This window comes from Nipponia nippon, unplaced genomic scaffold (genome assembly GCF_047370975.1).
Source record: "Nipponia nippon isolate SJK-2023a ecotype South Korea unplaced genomic scaffold, ASM4737097v1 scaffold_6, whole genome shotgun sequence".
NCBI classification, from domain to species: domain Eukaryota; kingdom Metazoa; phylum Chordata; class Aves; order Pelecaniformes; family Threskiornithidae; genus Nipponia; species Nipponia nippon.
The window spans coordinates 42610451-42628431 of NW_028262380.1; the positions used below are offsets into that span (position 1 = coordinate 42610451).

The 17981-nt window shown below is 43.4% G+C and overlaps 1 protein-coding gene and 1 long non-coding RNA gene across 4 annotated transcripts in view; one reads left to right on the forward strand and one right to left on the reverse strand.

The window, feature by feature from the left end:
• Nucleotides 1-2952: 2952 nt before the first annotated feature.
• Nucleotides 2953-12073, reverse strand: LOC148051430 (uncharacterized). Its single transcript, XR_015700041.1, has 4 exons — nucleotides 11944-12073; nucleotides 11074-11281; nucleotides 9495-9592; nucleotides 2953-3430 (listed from the first exon to the last, which is right to left on the reverse strand). It is a non-coding gene; the product is annotated as an uncharacterized LOC148051430 (long non-coding RNA).
• Nucleotides 12074-12216: 143 nt separating this feature from the next.
• Nucleotides 12217-17981, forward strand: part of SH3RF1 (SH3 domain containing ring finger 1) — a 93150-nt gene continuing 87385 nt past the window's right edge. For 2 of the 3 annotated variants that reach the window (XM_087737679.1, XM_087737681.1), the window contains exons 1-2: nucleotides 12217-12341; nucleotides 13859-14347. In XM_087737679.1, coding sequence (XP_087593805.1) covers nucleotides 13961-14347 — 387 coding nt within the window. In that variant the 5' untranslated portion in view covers nucleotides 12217-12341; nucleotides 13859-13960. Of the gene's footprint in view, nucleotides 12342-12576; nucleotides 12699-13858; nucleotides 14348-17981 lie in introns of those variants that run through there. The other variant, XM_087737680.1, reaches the window with a different exon arrangement.

Here is a 17981-nt window from a genome sequence, read left to right on the forward strand (position 1 = left end):
CTTGAGCAATGCTTCAGGAATGCTATTTTTTCCTTCTATCGCCTTCCCATCAGCAGTCAAGAGTCCTCATTGCTGCTTGTTTTATTGCTGCTAGAACTATTTTAAATGCTATCAGAGTAGTTTTGCAGCAGTAAGGTACGTAGCCTTTTTCTGAAAAAGTCATTGGTTTGATGGGGATATAGACCAGACAGAAAACCTGAGATGCCGTTAATGATGAGCTAGAGCTCTATGTACTGCGGAGCTATACCAACACGACCGCTGCTGAAAGGGTCAGTCCGTCTCCTTTTTATAACCTGCTGTAGCTCTTGTGCTTCCTCTAAACTCTCTTTCTTCCTCTGTATTGAGCTGTAACCACTCTCGATAAAGATGTCTAAAAGACAGTAATAAAATGCATCTCATTTGCCATTATTGTAGCGCACTTAGCTGATCCTTTCCCACTGATGTTAGTTTTGATAACTTACACGGCGGTTTGGAGTATTTTAGTCTTGTTCTTCAAACTTTGTAAGAGGAAACCAAAAGGTGAAGATTATGGCAGTTGAGCTTCTCAATAGAGTAAATTCAGGCTTAATGCTGGACATACTTTTATGCCTTTTTAATTCTAAGAAATATTAGTGTATTTCAGTTTTCCATGCTTAATAGTTTTACAGCCTTATTTAGTAGATCTGTATGTTACTGTTAATAAACATATATGGAGAATTATTTCCACAGCAGTAAAACATCTCTAATGTGATTTTTAGCTATTAATAATATAGCATTTTTTTCCAGCTGTTGAAAAGCCTGATTGCGCTGAATTGTATATCCTGTTCCACCGTGGACTTGAGTGTACCAGTCAATGATCACAGTGCCCTGAATGACTTAACTCACTGGATTCACTTAATTCCCTGCAGCGCCTCCTTTCCTCAGACGACCGCTATTGCTTTCTCTCCACTGGGCAATCTTGTTTGTCCAGGAAGAGACTCCAGCAAATTCTGACTCTAACAGACAGTGGGGTTAAGCATTGCCAGCTGGGAAAGGGCGCACAGTTCAATCCTGGCCTGCGGCCTTTGTTAACCACGCAGTGATACTACAGTAACTAGTCTGCTCAGATCAGCAACGGACAGATTCTCCACCATAAAGACCAGTATCTAGCCATACGTGCAATAGCAGAGCACGGATGGCCACAGTCATAAGGCCTCCCTCCTCCCAGTAAAACGTAAAGAAAGCTTGAGTCAAATCCCACTGTGACCTGTTAAGATGCTCCTCCTCTCGGCTCTCTCTTCTCTCCCTCTGCTGTGATTATCAGGACCAGCAGAATGAAACGTGCACCCACCCTCACACTTGGGCACAAAGCGTAGTGTCGTTGATTAAACTGCTGAGAAGATGGGTTTGAGCCAACTCACCAGGCTCTGAGCTGCAGTTGGTGAGGATATGAGCACATCTTCCATTCTGCTGCTTCTGCCACAGAGAAAGCAATCTCCATCAGAAGGATAGGGTATAACAGATGGAGCTGTAACTTAAGCCACTTCATAATAGTTCCTGACGCTCATCTGTCAAGAATGGTGCAAGACTGCTTGTGCAGCGTTAGTAAGAGAAATTTATGTATGAACATACAATGTGAAATGGGCCTGCTGAGGAGCAAAAGCTGTGCAGTGTATAATGTTTATCTTGCATTAATCAAGTCGCAATGTACTTACTTAATGCTATTTTTGTTTTCACTTGATGGCAAAACTCCCCACGGTTGTTTTATTCTGCCTTACAGCAGTTAAAAATGCGAGAAATGTGTAACTGAAATAGTTAAAAAAATCTACTAATTGTGAAATTGCCTGTTTTATCATACGATAAACCATGAGGACTTGTTAGAGGGATCACGCTAATCCGTATTATGAAGCAGCTGAGATCCCTTCCTACATCACTAGCTTTAACAAAGCTGTCTTTGATACCTCAACTCAGGTATTTTCAGCTAAAATTCAGAAGCCTTGCATACAAGGCGTGTAAGATGTGGGGTGTCTCTCCTGCCCCTCCATTCTGCATTTCTGTCTTAGGGGTGTCTAAAAAGTATGCTGCTCGCTTACAGTTACTCTGATGTTCATGGAAATTGCAGGTACCTCATTTCTGGAAATCAAACCCTGATGCTTTTTCAGCCTTAGGGAACTGTAGTTCCTTGCCATAGGATAACAGAGAGGTCAGAAGGCTTTGTGATCCTTGGACAGAAGACTGTGTAGAATAATAGAATGAACTGGGAAAAAAGATGTGCTGAAAGCATCTGGGAGTTTTGTGCATACTAGACAATATATTCTATACTCACTTTCTGTGACTAAGTTTACTGTTACCGAGGCCTAGAATTAGCCAAATAAAACAGCAGGGAAGCCTTCTCTGTGTTTCTTGCCTCCATTTCTTACTAACATTTTCACATTCACTCCCTCCCTCTTCTAAATGGAAGCTGGGGGGAAAGTGCTGAGTACAGCACTAATGACATGAAAAAAAACCACTGAAGGAAGCAGCAGGGAGGCCAAGGTTTCAACCACTCTCCCTCCCCTGCCCAGGAAAATTTCAGTGACCTCTTGACACCTCCCATGGGAAACTTTAAATTGACAAGAGTATTTGCCAAGTAAATACAAAAAACGGCATTAAAATAGTATTGTTTCTGACTTAATCCTCCTAAAGTCAATGAAAGTGAGTTAAGGTTCCCGCAGCAGCTATAATGCACTAACCTCATTCTGGATAGCAATGTATGTAGATATATACCAGGATTGATTAAAAAACACTTCCACGCACTCAGAAGTGGTATTCACTTGGGAAACTGAAAATAAGAATGCCAAAAATTAAGTTACAGCTTGCTCCTGGATTATCCTGGTATTTTTTTGGTTAAAACTACTGTTTCATGTTACACAACACTACCTAGAGTCAAAACATCGTTAATTTGTCCTATGAAAACAAAAGGGGAAGGCATTTCAAGTTAGTGATACTTTGGTTGTTTATCCTGCCACGTTTTTGCTGGGGTAAGTTACTCAAGAATGATTGTTGGGACTCTTAGAAAATATTCTGGCTTTATTATCTGCCATTTGCCAATTTTTATTCTGAAATCTGATGATCAAGGAGGGATATTAGTGTACACTGCATCTCAAGCATCTCCGTACCGTTTCTCCCCACATCTACAGAACACCCCTGTTACCCAGCAATGCTTGCTGGTCATTACTAACTCTGATCCTGCTCGTTAAGGGTATTGCAGGAGATAGGTCACTAAACTGGAGATCTGTGGTTTAGTTCTGGGAAGTGTTCCTTTGCTTCCTCCCCAGCAAATCACTTAATTTATCCTGCAGAGGCAACTGCATCTATGCCAGTCATTATCTCCCCTCATTTGTCTTGCCTTCTCTCATCTTTCCAGGCTTTTTCATTGTTAGTTGCAAAGTCTTCAGTGTATGAGGTAACTCTGCCTTCGTGCTCTCCATCCCTGTCATACAGAAAAGGAACAGCACAATAAATACCATAAATAAGAATGCTTCCAGAATGCGATACCAGAAAAATGCTTAGTGACTAATGTGAACTAGCACATAGGAAAACACCTAGCAGAGACCATTTCCTGACAACTGTTTTGAGCACAGCTGCCTTAGCTATATTTAAGGACTGTGACGTGGATTAAAAATGAATCCTTTTTTTAGTGTAGGTGTGACCTGAGAGAAGAATGGTGGTAGAACTGCATTAGCAGTTTGCAGTGATGCTTGCGAACAGGTTTTTGGCACGCTTATTCATTGTCAGTGCCCTAGTCACATCCACATGCAGAGAGTTGCTGCTCGCATTTTCTGGGACATGTGGGAAAATGTTACTTGAAAATGAGTTTCACTATAGCTCATATGAAGTGTACATTTAAGAGGTATTTAAGGGCTGATTCTTAGCTAAAGGGATGGAATCCAACTGCCTGTTTTCTTTGGCCCTGAGAGTCAGTTTGATATGATTTAAAAGCTAGCTTCACAAACAAAGAGCTAGGGGGTTGGTTTTGAGGCATTTTCTTTAGGTGTATGTTAGTGAGTAAATATTTTACAGCCCAAATTCCTAGTTCCACAAAATTAGTGACTCCAGGCTGTGGGACAATGTAAGTAAGCACAAAGGCTGGAATTTATTGCTAGTAATGATCTATGAGATAAGATTTTCAACTAAGCCAATGCAGAGAGGTCTTTTGCCAGATGTGTGGGAGTGAAAGTGACACAAATCTACAAAAAAAAAAAAAATCTTTGGCAATCCCAGCGTGATTATATAGCCTTGTAGCGCTAGCAGCCTCAGAGAATTCATTTTGTGTCTCAATGTCTTCATCGACTTAAAAGCCACGTCCCAAGCTTTGTGAAAGAAATCCAAAGTAGTGCCATGAATACTTCATAAATTTATCTCACTTCCTTAATCTTATTTTGAACAAGGAAAGTTTGTTTTGTTTTGTTTTGTTTTCTACATTCCTCTGTTTGTAAAGAACTGTGGTAGCAGAATGATAGTGACTCTGCAAAAAAATCAGTGAGGAACTTGTCCCTTTATTCTCTTACTTTCATCCACATGTAATTCAAAAGTTTCCTTCAGAGCCAAGCTACACTGGAAATCCTTGCTTTTTGCTTCTACGATACCACAGACAAAAACAACGGTACATGGATGGTACACTGATCACATCCAAACCTCCACCTACGTCCTTGCGTAAGTGTACTAGAAATTGCAGTAAGTGAAGCTGTAAAGGAGCTTCTGTACCTTTCAGACAACACAAGAAGTATAATTTGTGCTAATGGGAACGCAGCTTTCCTTGTAGCTGAGGATACATTCCAAAAAGGGATGCTTCAGTCAAAGAAAATGCTTTCCCTTGGTATAAGGACACTGCTTTGACTAGTTTGGGATGAAAATGTTAGTGCCCTTTAAATGCTGTAGCACATTTTAATTTCTTATATCCCGGCACACAAACTCTTACAAAACCTATCTCATCACTCATGTATGTTTGATACCACAGCAGAACTGTGTTAGTGTGGCAGAGATGTTTGAAAAGTAAACATGCTGATAATTCTACTTGCCTGTCAGATAGATCTGCCCAGCACGCAGTTTTAGTAGGAAAATGCTATTTTAAGGAAATAAATCTCTTAAAATAGAAAAAAAAAAAACAACCTAGCTGAGCATGCTTTTTGGAACTAACATGACAACTCTTTTTTTTTTTGGCTAACTATCAAACTGTTGCAGCACTCAAAATTCTAAAATGGCTTAGTATAGAATTTAAACAAGCTAGCAAATTCTTCTTGCAGATTTTGCTCTAAACCCACGACTTTTATATGGAAAGATGTCACACATTTATCCCAGAGCTTCTTAGCAGTCCCTGCTCCTAAGCCTGGGAATGTGGCACAGCTACATTCGGACTCCGTTCTGGGACAAAATCCAAACTGACTCTCACTGCAGAGGAGATCTAGGTGAAGGGAGTACGGTGCTTTTCAACAGATTTCCTGATCTGGACAGTAGGAGGAACTGCAGGACTCACCATAAAATACACAGAAAGCACAGTACAGACATATCATTGCCATTACCATACATTTCTCATGGTTTAATGACCACAAAAGGACAAGCTGTTTTTATGAGTTGCTCCTTTGTAAATGCACTTCCAGTAACTGCTCTTAGAATAAGACACCTAGAATAAGGTGTTTGTTAAAACCCACAGAAATTTCTGAGCTTTCATTATGTTGTCGTGCAGTTGCCCAGAAGAGAAATAACATCCCTTAAATCACCAGTTATAGAGCCTATGCTCCAAGTGGACTTGAAAATTTCTCATCTAGAAAGACTAAAGCGGGTGCTTAATATGGTCTGAAGATATAGTTGGTGTGAAAATGTGACGAGGTCTGAGGTTCCAGCCTGCTGCTTTTGGAGGATGCTTTTCTGAGGACAGGACCCTGAGCCTTTGGCCAAGGATGTTTGCTCTAGGAGGGTTAATTTGAATGCAGGACCCCTCTAGATAAAATAGCACAGTGCTGTGAGTTCTTCTCTATTCATGAAACTTATCGACTAGCTCTTGTCTGTCTCACAGGATTTTAGAGAGTGAAGCCGTAGTGCATTTCTAGAAATACAACAACAGACAGAATCTAGGAATTATAGACCTAACATGATGGATACAGACTTTTCCCAATGCCCACAGCCTCCCTCCCTCTGCACAGTCCACGTGCAAATGTGCCTCTGACTCTCCTCAGCAGTTCCACCTCCTCCTATCTAATATTGCATTTTTTTGTTCATATAATATATATGCCAATTATCCAGCCTAGAGACATTCAGCTTCTTTCAGATACTTTGGTAATGAGGTGTGGTAATCAAGACTAAGTAAACTTTTATGAATGTCGAATATCCTTTATTTATTTTATCCTTATTTAAAAAGGAAAAAAAAATGGTTTGGGCCCCACAACTCATCTCATCTGTTTGGGTTTTGAAAGCTCCAAACATTTGTCACAATGTTCCTCAAAGATAAAATTGGAGTTTAGTCACTCCAGCCCACTATCACTCAAAGTGGTTGATTACAGTCTGCCTGATCTCAGTCTAGAGTCAGTAACACAATAATTCTACTTCAACATTTATATGATTATTGGTTTACGGTTCATATGAATCAGCTTTACCCTGTGACTTGTACGTAGCCTTTACAAGTGGGGAAAACATTAAAAGCTTTTTAATAGCTTAAAATTTGCTAACAATATAGCAAACTATTAAAATAGCATGTAAGTATTCCAAAAAGTATAGGGCAGTCAGTAATTCTAAAGCTACATCCTGAATCACTCACGAATCTTTGGGAGAGCAGATCTAAATAGGATTGGCAGATACCTAGAAAAGGATTGAACAGACAATCTGGCATGCTCTGTCCCCACAAGAATCTCCCCCGTGCCCTGAGAGCACTAGTTCTAGAGAAGCAAAGGAACATTAGGACCTGCTCTGCAGCCTCACAGATGAGGTCTGCTGCTTATCAGCTGCATGCAAGGAAGGAAAAAGATCATTTGATTTTAGAATAAACTTATTAAGAATGGATTCTTTTATTTCTGTACCTCTTCTAGGATCTTCACAGCTGTGCTACCTAGTTTGATTTCTTTAAATAAACGTTCTCCTTTGCCTTTTTTTTAACCTTGTTTGCAGCAAGGGCAACTTCAAAGTTGCTGGTTAATGAGAGGCAGGCACTATGTTCCCATCAGTGTAATGAATATTTAAATCAAGTTCTTGACCACCTACACACCCCAACACCTTACTGCATTTCTACAAGGTACAGCAGTGGACGCTGCAGCTAGGCTATGGGGATCATAAGCACCCATAAGCCCAGTGATTTCCTGTGACTAGCCTGGCGGGAATGTCTTAAGGTAACAGAGAGCTCACCTAAACACTGAGAATTTGTAATCTGTTTATTCTTTAATGCCACAGCCACTTTTTCTGTTGCATATTCCCCCATTGTGATGCAAATTAAGTTATTACGAAAGCATCAATGTGTGCAAAGGTACGATCCCAGCTTCACGTTGTCAGAGCTAGTTCACAACATCAATACACGAATGGTACTCTCCTCAAGAAAACAGGAAACTAAAAAGTAATCAAAATTCAAATGTCATCTCTGTCTTGTCAGGTTTGAGACGCAGCCAGGCAACTTTTGTCTATACCCCAAGCTAGATGCCTAGAATACAGAATGAAGATGTAAAACTAGAAGCCACAATGTACTGAAAGCACAAGAACCCATTTCTCCTGCCTCCTCACAAATACAAGAACAGCAGAGACCCTTCTGGCAGGATGCAGAACCCTTAGAAGTATATTCGTATTACAGTCAGTGGTCTGGTTACGACTAGTTGACAACACAGAAAATGCAGCAGGGGCAGCACAAAACTCAGTTTGCCAGCAAACTGACTGGATCAGTATCAACCCTGCTGAGCTCCACGCTGCCAGGGTTCTGCTACAGTAACCGAGCTAGGCAATTTAAAGCTAGCATGAACTGCAGCATAGACATCTTGTTGTAAAAAAAAACCCAAACAACCCAAACCACAATCCCCTCAACCCCCCCAAAAAAACCCCAAACCACAAAAAAAAAATCCCCGACTCTTTAATGAAAAAGGAACAAAGTCACTGAAGAACATCCTTGCTCATTTCCTCCAGAAACTGAGGTCAGCTGGCCACGCTTCACTATGTGCTGCACTTGCCAATATAAAGCCAGCAATATCGGCATGGCCATCAGCGGTAAACTCTTACTAAATTGATGTCAGTGGGAAGTTTGCGTGGCCTTTGAAAGGAAATCACCACTGCATCTCCAGGGGTCATTTTACAAGGAAATAAGATTAACCTTTTTGGTCTGTGCTTGAGATCTACATTGCACAGGAAAGATGGGCTAATGTGGACATTACAAATGGGGAAACATCATCTTTTCAGACAAAAAAATAGCTATAAAAATAGTTTAGTACACAGAATGTGTCTTAAAACAAAACCATCCTTATTCTTCTCAGTAGAAATCATCTTAATGTTAAAATTCATTCCTGAACCTACAAATAATAAAAAAAATCAGACTATGACTGCCACAAGACACTATCTTGTGTTATATTTTCTTTCTGATAGGACATAACACTTCTTGTTCCATGATTCTTATTACCCTTGAGTCTTTTGTAGTCATCTCAAGATTTTAAGGATGGAATTCACAAATAAATTAAATATGCCTTCATATGTTTATTCTCACAGGCCAGGGTTTCTCTACTCGGCACTCACCCCGTTTTGTTTTGTGAATCTAAATATACAGACTGCTAACGTGACTTTTTCAGGCACGCAGGTTATCCTGCCATCGGGGTCACAATCTCCAGGGACATTTTGTAGTATTAGAATGGAGATTGGACCTGGTTTTGTTTTTCAGTGCATTAGTGCATTTTAGTGCATTTAATGCTTTTGCTCTTTTGCGCATTAGTTTGCAAATGTCCCTATGTTTCAAAAGATTTGCATACTAACAAGTGGAATCCCATTCTGAAATGTCTCATACCACTTCTTCGTTAAATTTCCTAAGGAACTAGATGTAAATAATTATAGACTGCATCTGCCAGCCTCTCTTCCCAATTATTTATAATTCATTGGCCAAACCTGACAGAACATTTGTAAAGATATTAAGATTCTATAGGTTTTCTGGAAAACAGCGGTCATACCCAGAAAAGATATAAAATGTAATGTCCTCCCTACAGAAAAGACTGAGGCAAAGGTCAAGTTATCTCGTCTCGTTAGCCTGCCAACTTATCAGTGTTACACTGCCTCGCATTTTAAAGACAGAGGAAAAACTAAGGATACTTGGAAATGTGATAGAAACAGGAATCATTGCAGTAGGGTTTAGGGAGGAATAGAAAGTATGATTGTTTTGGCAGCGAGGGCTGAAGGCATGGGGGGAGGCCTGTAGGTTGGCTGGCCCACAGAAGAAAACGAAGGTATTGGCAAAAGGGAAGGAGGAGCAGAGAGGACACAGTGGGTTTATTGCACGTAGGATCCTGGACACAGAACACAGAAAAAAGAAAAAAAACAGGCATTACCAGTTCTGCTACTGACATTTTGTCTTTTGCTGTTCTGCCTGTCGCCCTTTGCTTCTTCCTTTACTCAACGGCTTCCAGATAAAGAGAAACAGCATACGCTGGAGAAAAAAAAAGTTTGTACCTGAAAACCAACTTCAGAAGTACAATTTATTACACCAAAAGTGTGTAATAAATACGTTTTCACAAATATGAACAAATATTAATAGACATTATAATCGTAGAAATCCAGGGATTTGAGTAACTGGAGGGCCTCTTCCTTCAAATCTGTGGTTTTAATGGTTCTCTGTCCTGTGCAATCTCTCCTTTGCACCAATTACTTAGTAAAAGTTGTGCAAGGAACTAATGAACTGTACATAAGAACGGAATGGTTTCAAGAAGGGAGGTCTCCTCGTGTAAAAATGTGCAAAGCGTACGGTTCTCTGCTTGTGCCTGGAAGCGAGAATGAATAAAAGCTTCAACGTAATAGCAATTCTGTTCCTTTCAGTCCTGGCGTCAGACTATTCCAGCTACTCCGAGTGCAACACTTCATCCGTAAGAGGGCAGTGGCGTACATCAGCACGCACACCCACAGACTTTTACATAGATTATATTTGTTTGAAAATTAACTACTGCTGCTGCTCAGGAAGTAACATATTTATCTGATATTCTTCAGAATGTTTACTGCTTTGGCTAGTATCCCACAACTTATTTCGTATTTTACAGACTTTACATAAAACACTGTCAAAGACCAGCCCTGATAAAGGGCTAATCTTTTTATCCTGCTTCCCTGAACTTTCATCTTGCTTCCCTGGTGCACCACCTGTGTTGTAAATTCCGCTATCATTTTAATACATATTTTACATTCCTTAGGCAGCAATCTAAGTTTAGACAACAATAATTGTGCTGCTTACAAAACTATGCTGGAAAGGCTGGCAATTTATTACCACGCAGCTTTGATGAGATCTTTTGGAAAAGCTACAGCCAAAAGGGAAACCTAATTGTGAGATGAACTTCTGTTTAGATTCAACAAGTCCCTATTTTATACGTACCCATTTTCCTTCTTTCTGTGGCAGCGCTGACATGGCAAGATAGAGGAATACTACGAGACATGGGAATATTCTTAAGTATCAGATGTTTATACCCTTCTCTTCTATTTATGTTATGATACTCGCTGGAAAGCACACAGACCAGAACTCCATCTGTATCGGTTTTCCTAAACTCCAGAATTCATGGGGGAGGAAACCTTATTTCTTAATGAACTGAAGATATTTAGCACTTTCAATATTTCTACTAATAATAATTTAAAAAATTAAAATAATTAGAGATGCATTCAGCGTGGGCACTTATTTGGAAATCCTAATAATCACAGAATATCATTACTGTAGAAAACAACAAAGGAAAGTAAGACAGAAAAGCCTGTCACGCTATCAACTTACACAAACCGACACAACCCATTAAAAAAAAAAAAAAAAAGCTTTTTATATGCACACAAAATTCAGTAAGAAAGAATGACAAACTTGAATAGCTCAAGACAAGAAGGAAGCTTTTGGATTGCTTCCTTTCTGAGTTGCAGCCGGCAAGATGATTAACTGGAACTTACACGTTTCTCTAGATTTGTTTCACCATCCATAGACACGGTGCCCCATCTGATTTTAAAAGTGCATTTTTTAAATTCCTTTTTGCTCCTCTATGATAATTTGTATGTGCCTTAGGGTTTGCTTCCTCCTTCATTCCCAGTGTCTTGTAGAGAAGTGTTTCACATACAACTCCTCCAACGCAAGCACTTCATCTCCCAAACACAGGTGCGCCTGTCAAGAGAGGCACGCACCCATTTGGGGCAGTTTCTGACCCCGCTTGATTATTTAATCGAGCAACACTAACGAGCAACTTTGTGTCACCCTGAGAGAGGCACGCACAGCCGAGATGACTGCTGTATGCTGCCTTCAGCCCTATGGCAGAGCGCTCTGCGAGGCCCTGACAGCGCACTGCTGCACCCGAGGGCAGACGCTCGGTGGGAGCAGGCACCCACTCCCCCGCCTCCCTTCCCCTCCCTGCCCGTTCCCGCCGCCACGGCCCCCGGTCCCCGCCCAGAGGCGGGAAACGCCGCCGCTCCCCCGCGCCCCGGCCTCAGCCCCTCCCGCCGGGCGCAGAGGGGTGTACAGCCGGGGACAGGCCCGCCTGCCCCGCCGGGAGAGGCCCCCTCGCCCCACGCAAGCCCGCCCGGCCTGAGGAGCGTTTCCTTGGCCGGGCCGCCGCGGGCTCTGGGCACCCCGGCTCTCGCCCGGCTCCTCCTTCCGTGGGGCCTGGCAGCCGCGGGCCGCCGCCCCGGGGCCTGATTTACCACAGAGAGCGGGGAGACCCCTCCGGCCACCCCCCGCTTTCTCCACCGCCGCCCCCCCGCTGTCGGCGGCAGCCTCAGGTGCCCGGCGGGGCCCCCCACGCCCCACAAACCGGGCGGGGAGCGCCTCACCCGGCCGCGACGGCGAATCCCCCGTCGCGGGAAGCCCCCCGCCCCAGCCGCCAGCCCACGGCACCTGGCGAGGGGGCGGTGGGGAGAAGGGGGCGGCCGGCCCGCCCCGCCTCCTCCCGTGAGGGGAGGCGCTGCCGCGGAGGGGAGGCGGCCCGGGCCGGGCTGGGGGCCGCCCTCCCCGCGGCCCCCTCGGCGGGGCGGTGCCGCGCCGCGCCGGGCCGGGCGGGGCGGGGCGGTGCCGCCCCTCGCGTCAGCCCTGCGCGGTGCGGTGGGGCGGGGAGGGGACGGGAGCCTCGGCGCTGCCGCGGCGGGAGAGGCACCGGTGGGGCCGGCGGCGGCTCCTCACGGGAACAAAGCGGGGGCGGCGCGGCCCCTCCGGCTCGCTGCGGCGCCACACGGTGAGAGTCGGGTGAGGGACGGGGAGGGGGGCGGTGCTCGGCCTCCCCGGGGACCCTCCCGCGCCCACTGAGGGGCGGCTCGGCGCGGCGGAGGGGCCGCAGGCCCGGCTCCCCCCTTCCCCTCAGCGCCGCGGGGCGGGGTGACAGCCCTATGCCCCGGGCCTGCCCCCCGCCCCGCCGCGGGATGCACCTCCTGGGGCTGCCGGCCCCGCTCGCCCCTCTCCCCCGAGGGCCCGCGGAGGGGTGCGCACCGCCTGCCGCCGGGTCTGCCGGCCTGCGAAGCGCTTTTAGAGGGGGGCGCGGGGAGAGAGACATAAATAAAGAAGGAGCCGGTAGGGACGCGGAGCCCGAAGGCAGGTAGGTGCGGGGACGAGCGCCTCGACACGCGTCCGGCGCCCGGGGAGCCGAGCCAGCCGCTTCCGCAGGCCGGCGGCGGGGGCTGGGTGGAGGCGCGCAACTTCGCCCGGCGCCGGCAGCCCCCCAGGGGCAGGACGGGGCTGCGCGGCCGGGCGGGCCCCCGTCGTGCCGCCGCGGGAAGCGCTGGGGCAGCGGCCCGGGCCCGGGCTGGGGCTGCCTTGCCGCGCCAAGTACGCGGGCGCGTCGCGGTGGGGACCGCCGAGCTCAACAAGGCGTTTTCTCCCCTGCCGAGCAGCCCGGTGTGACTTCCCGCGGGATGGTATTTGTTTTAGGGGGCTTTTTGGTGGTGGGATTTTTTTTTCCCTCCCTTTCTCCAGCCCCTCGGTGCATACGCTTCAGCTGGCCGAAGGCTCGCGTTGGCTCTGCGGCTGCATACGCAGCACTCGCGTTGCCCGAACGATATGGCAGTAGCACTTCCTGCTGTAAATCACTTGGCGATAGTTTTTGAAGCGCTTCTTAAAGGCGGCACCGTAATGAACCCTCTTGTCAGTGCCTGTGGTGAGCTTAAAACCCCGTGCGCTAGAGGCTGTTCTCAAGATTGGTGTGCGCTATGTGCTGCTATTACTTCTCACAGAAACGGCAGAAATGTAGTCTGCTCTTGGCTTAGTCTTGGCGTAAATGTAATTCCCCTCGCTCTGCCCTACTGGTGTACGCTCTGTGGTTTTGGACCCAGTTGTAGTTACCTTTGCCGTCTTCTTGTCGTGAACAAAGGTAATTTCAAATAAATGTTCAGAGATGCAGGTGTATTAAGCAAGAACTATGAAAAGTGCGCTTCACTATAATGCTGTACTGGGGATATCTCTTCATGCTGGAATAATTTGAGAAAATAGAATCACTCAAGATTAAAATTTATGAGGACTTGAATTTAAAAACCTTAGCTGTTAGCATTTGTTATAATATTTTAACTGAACAGATACATTAATGTAGATTGCTATTATTATTTGTTGCTATTTTGATATTTCTTCCATTTATTGGAAGTATCTACTCAATTAGTCTAAAGATCTTTTATTTTGCTCTTCTTATGAACATCCTCATATAAAATAGTCTTGCTGACTCTCTTTTCCAGCTTATTAATGCCTTATTCTCTCAAAAAATTTCAGAGCACTGTCAGAAGAGGAATGGATGTAACATGATATCCTTGGAGTGCTCAAAACACACAAATTCTGGAAAGATTTGTTTTTTGGTTAAGTAATACAGAGAAAATGGATGAATCAGCTTTGCTGGATCTGCTGGAGTGCCCTGTTTGCTTGGAACGCCTTGATGCTTCTGCAAAAGTCTTGCCTTGCCAACACACGTTTTGTAAACGCTGTCTGCTGGGCATTGTGAGCTCTCGAAATGAGCTTCGATGCCCAGAGTGCAGGACTTTAGTGGACTGCAGTGTTGACGAACTTCCCAGTAATATTTTGCTTGTTAGACTACTGGATGGTATCAAACAGAGGCCTCGAAAACCCAGCGCTGGTGGTGGGACTGGTAGCACAAATGCTTTAAGGGTCCCCATCAGCGCTGTAGTGAATTGCGGATCAAAAGACCTTCAGAGCTCTCAAGTTGGACAGCAGCAAAGGGTGCAAGCACGGAGCCCTCCTGTTAGGGTAAGCACTATGTGATGACGGTGTTTTGTTGCAATTGTACGTTTTCCTGCACTGTTTCCAAACAGTTGATGGCCTCTGCTTCAGTGTAAGGGCAGTCAGATAGTAAATATGGCAAAACAAAGTGTTTTTGAGAATTGTTGTAGATTTCTAGCAAAACACATCAGTGTTCTTATCAGTATTGGTTTACTGTTATGTATAATACCAGTTATAATACTTCCTTACTAGAACTCTCAGTTGTTGAGGCAAGGAGAAGAAAAGCATCTCAATAACTGTCTTATTAAAAGGAAGTCAAATAGAACAAGATAATCGTATGTGAAAAGCTTAAGTAATTGTTAAGGATAAACATCTTGTGAAGAACACTTGAAATTGTTCTTGGTTTGTCAACTGCAAGATTAGAGATTTTATTTTGGCTCTTGTGGTTTCTGTAGTGATTCCAACTGTCAGTAAATTTCCTTTGAGTTAGATATAACGAATGTTAAACATGAGCAGGGAAGTTACGTTCTTGTTGAAGTTGATGAATGTTTTGCCGTTGGCTTCTAAGAAGCTACATTTTTACTTCTCTTCCTTTAAAAAGAAATCTTTGAATTACTGTGGTCTGGTAGGTTATTTGTATTCTCAGTCCTCACCCCTTCTTTAATTAGTTTTTCCTCAAAGTATTTTTTCTAAGTGATTGGGAAAACCTTTGTACTGTGATGAGAAGACATTGCCTTCTGACTGTACTCCTGTTCCTTCCTATGATCTATGCAACCTGTAGACTCTGTCATACCTTATAATCGAGACTCAGTAGCCTCACTTATGATTATCCATTCTAGAGTCTGTGTTGGGAAATATAATTTTATGAGATAACTGACCTTGCTCTGTTTTATCTAATGACAAGGCAGAACAGCTTCTCTGAAAGGTCTTGCTGCTCACTTTATGATGCTTGTGTATTCAGAGTTCCTGTGTTAGAAGCAGAGTTTCTGAATGGTTTAGGTGGTTTCCTTCTGGTGAAGTTTATTTCATTTTTAAGAAGTGTCTTAAGTAGTTCCAAAGAGAGGGCTTAAACGTGTATTTGGCAGGACTAGTCTTTATTTTAAAGTATAGCTGAATGATTTAGTGTACTTCCCTAATGAAGGAAGCCTTACCCTGATTTGTCCTCAGTTGTACTTACATGATCGGAATCTCTCTAAAACATCTTAGATACACCTCTTAAGTCTGCATGAGGATTTAAAATACAGGTGTTCTTCCATTAGATTGTATTGTTGTCTCTGCTTGGTAGAGACCCTGATTAGGTTCTTTACTTTAGAATATAAAAATAATAATCATCATGCCACTTCCTGTTAATGAGTTTTGTTCTGTGTATAGATTAATTGGTAAGGGAGGAGAGAAGATCATGTGGGGTTTTTTGTGTTGGTTTGTTTTTGTTGTTGTTGTTCATTTTCTTTCAGAAGATAAACCTTGAAAAATAAAGGAGCTTCAGCAGTATCAAAACCAGTCAGGTCTTCTCCAGAACCTTAAGGTGTTTACCATGATGCCTTGCATTTGCAAAACCTCTTCAACTTAAAACAAAGCAAAATACCCATGTAACTTGTTTATATATTTTCATGTCAACCTTTGTAAATAACTGTGTTTTCAGAGACTGCTTCTCCTCCAACAAGGCTTCCACTGCAGCAATGTGCTGCATATGTGAATGACTGCGCCTCAGAGTTTCTCAAAGCCTTATTAGAGAAAATAACTTGAATATGGAATATTCACTCTTTTTTTAATGTTCTATAATATCCTGTTGTGCAACATTTGCATTTCCAGATGTGCAGAGCAGAAAGTGATAACATATGGAATGTTGCTTCAAGTTGTTAGTTATGCTGTACCGTGTGCCATTAAAATTGTGACCGTGTGCATTCCTCATGCAATTAACTCATACTCGCTGTATATTAGAGATACATTTCAACATTTTACAGTAAGTCTGAAGACATCTTTGTTTCTGGGGTTTCACAGGCATTCTTGTGTCTTCTTTCCTTTGGGAGACAGGGAAAGATGATCTTCTCTTCTTTTGTCCACTTTGTCCAGAGCCTTTTTTACTAGGAAGGCAGTACTTCTAAAATCACGAGCTGACTCAGAGGAATAAGAAGGGGGAGATAAGAACTTTTCCTTTTTCTATATGAAAAGTGTTCTTTAAAAAAAAAAGTCCAGAAAGCAAAACGCCAATTTAATGGACAGTGTTGAAGTGAATGCCCTATTTGTTTTGCTAACTATAACATAAAGATGGTTGCAAATACAGTTCCTCTCTGGGAATTGGAGAGGAAAATCTGTTTCTAGATGAGTGGCAGAGTCAGATTTCCTAAACTAATTTTGCTGAAGGGGAACTAGTAGATGAAAGTTGCTGTTACGTTAAATGAAGTGAACATGAATGAAGGCTGTCAAGTCATAAACATTCTGCTTGTACCCTGAAGTAATACTAAGCTCATAAATGCCCTTTCAGAGCATGCCATAATTTTCAGAAAAGGTTAATACGGAATGTACTGCAGCGTGATTTCCTGAACTGTATCAATGACTATGGAGCTGCCAGCCCTGTTATTGCACAGCCCTATGTATATTGCATTCTCTTATGTATGTGGTGACACATGGCAATAAACAAACAAATGGTTCCTTGTGTCTTAAAACTAATGAAGCTGGGTGGGTGGTGGGGATTAACAAATTTTGTGCCTTGTATCTCCCCCACTGCAATAACCCTGTTTCTTTCTGTAACCTCTGTAATCTTTCACTGCTGTAACAACTGCAATTTCTCCCTGCAAGTTCTTACCCTCTTTCTATTCCCTGCTATTTTGATGCATAAAGCCTTCTGCGCCTTTCCCTGGGTACCGGTTGGACAAAGGCAGCATACTGCTGTACCTGATGGAAAACTCTGTTTGCTGACTGCCCAGCTCTGTTCTGTTCTGAGCAGCCAGCTTACCTGGAAGAACAAATAATAGTTGCACTTATGCTCCAGCTTCCTCTCTGGTATGGATGCTAATTTAATGCTTTTCTCTTTTAAGTGAAAACCTTCAGCTAGGTTGACGGCTTGGAAGGGGTTTAAGAACCGCAGCCTGCTGTCAAATCTGCTTGGGAATGGTCATCAGGAGCAAGTTATTGAGTGCTGTTGAGGGGCTGCATGATCACATGAGCCTTGGTTCCTTCAAAAAAGCATATGAAATTTTTAGGGTACTTACTTTCAAATCTATGCTCGTGTTATTCATCTTGTAATCTTCACAAAGTATGTCAAACAGGTATTATCTTTAAGTTCCTTAGCAGTTTTACAAGGGTATGTTTGTTGTAGGAGTCTTAAATGTAGCTGTGTGCATAAGTTGATAGATGCTGGAGAGCTATTCTAATTTCTCCACTAGAGGATAGATTTAAGATAATTCACATTTAACTTTTCTCTTTAATTTGTATACGCCTAAGACATACCACTTCTCCTGATAGTTTCTTCGTAGTCCAAGTTTCTGAAGTTAGGGCTGTCTTCTCAGCAGAACCTAGAGCAGAGTTGTCTAGATAGTCTGAAATCTCATCACTGTTGAAAAGATTTTTTAATTATGTTTTCAGCTGTTGTCTGCACCAAGTGTAGGCATGAAGAGATAAGTGAAGGATGCAAATGATCTCCCTTTTCAAAAGAAAAGCA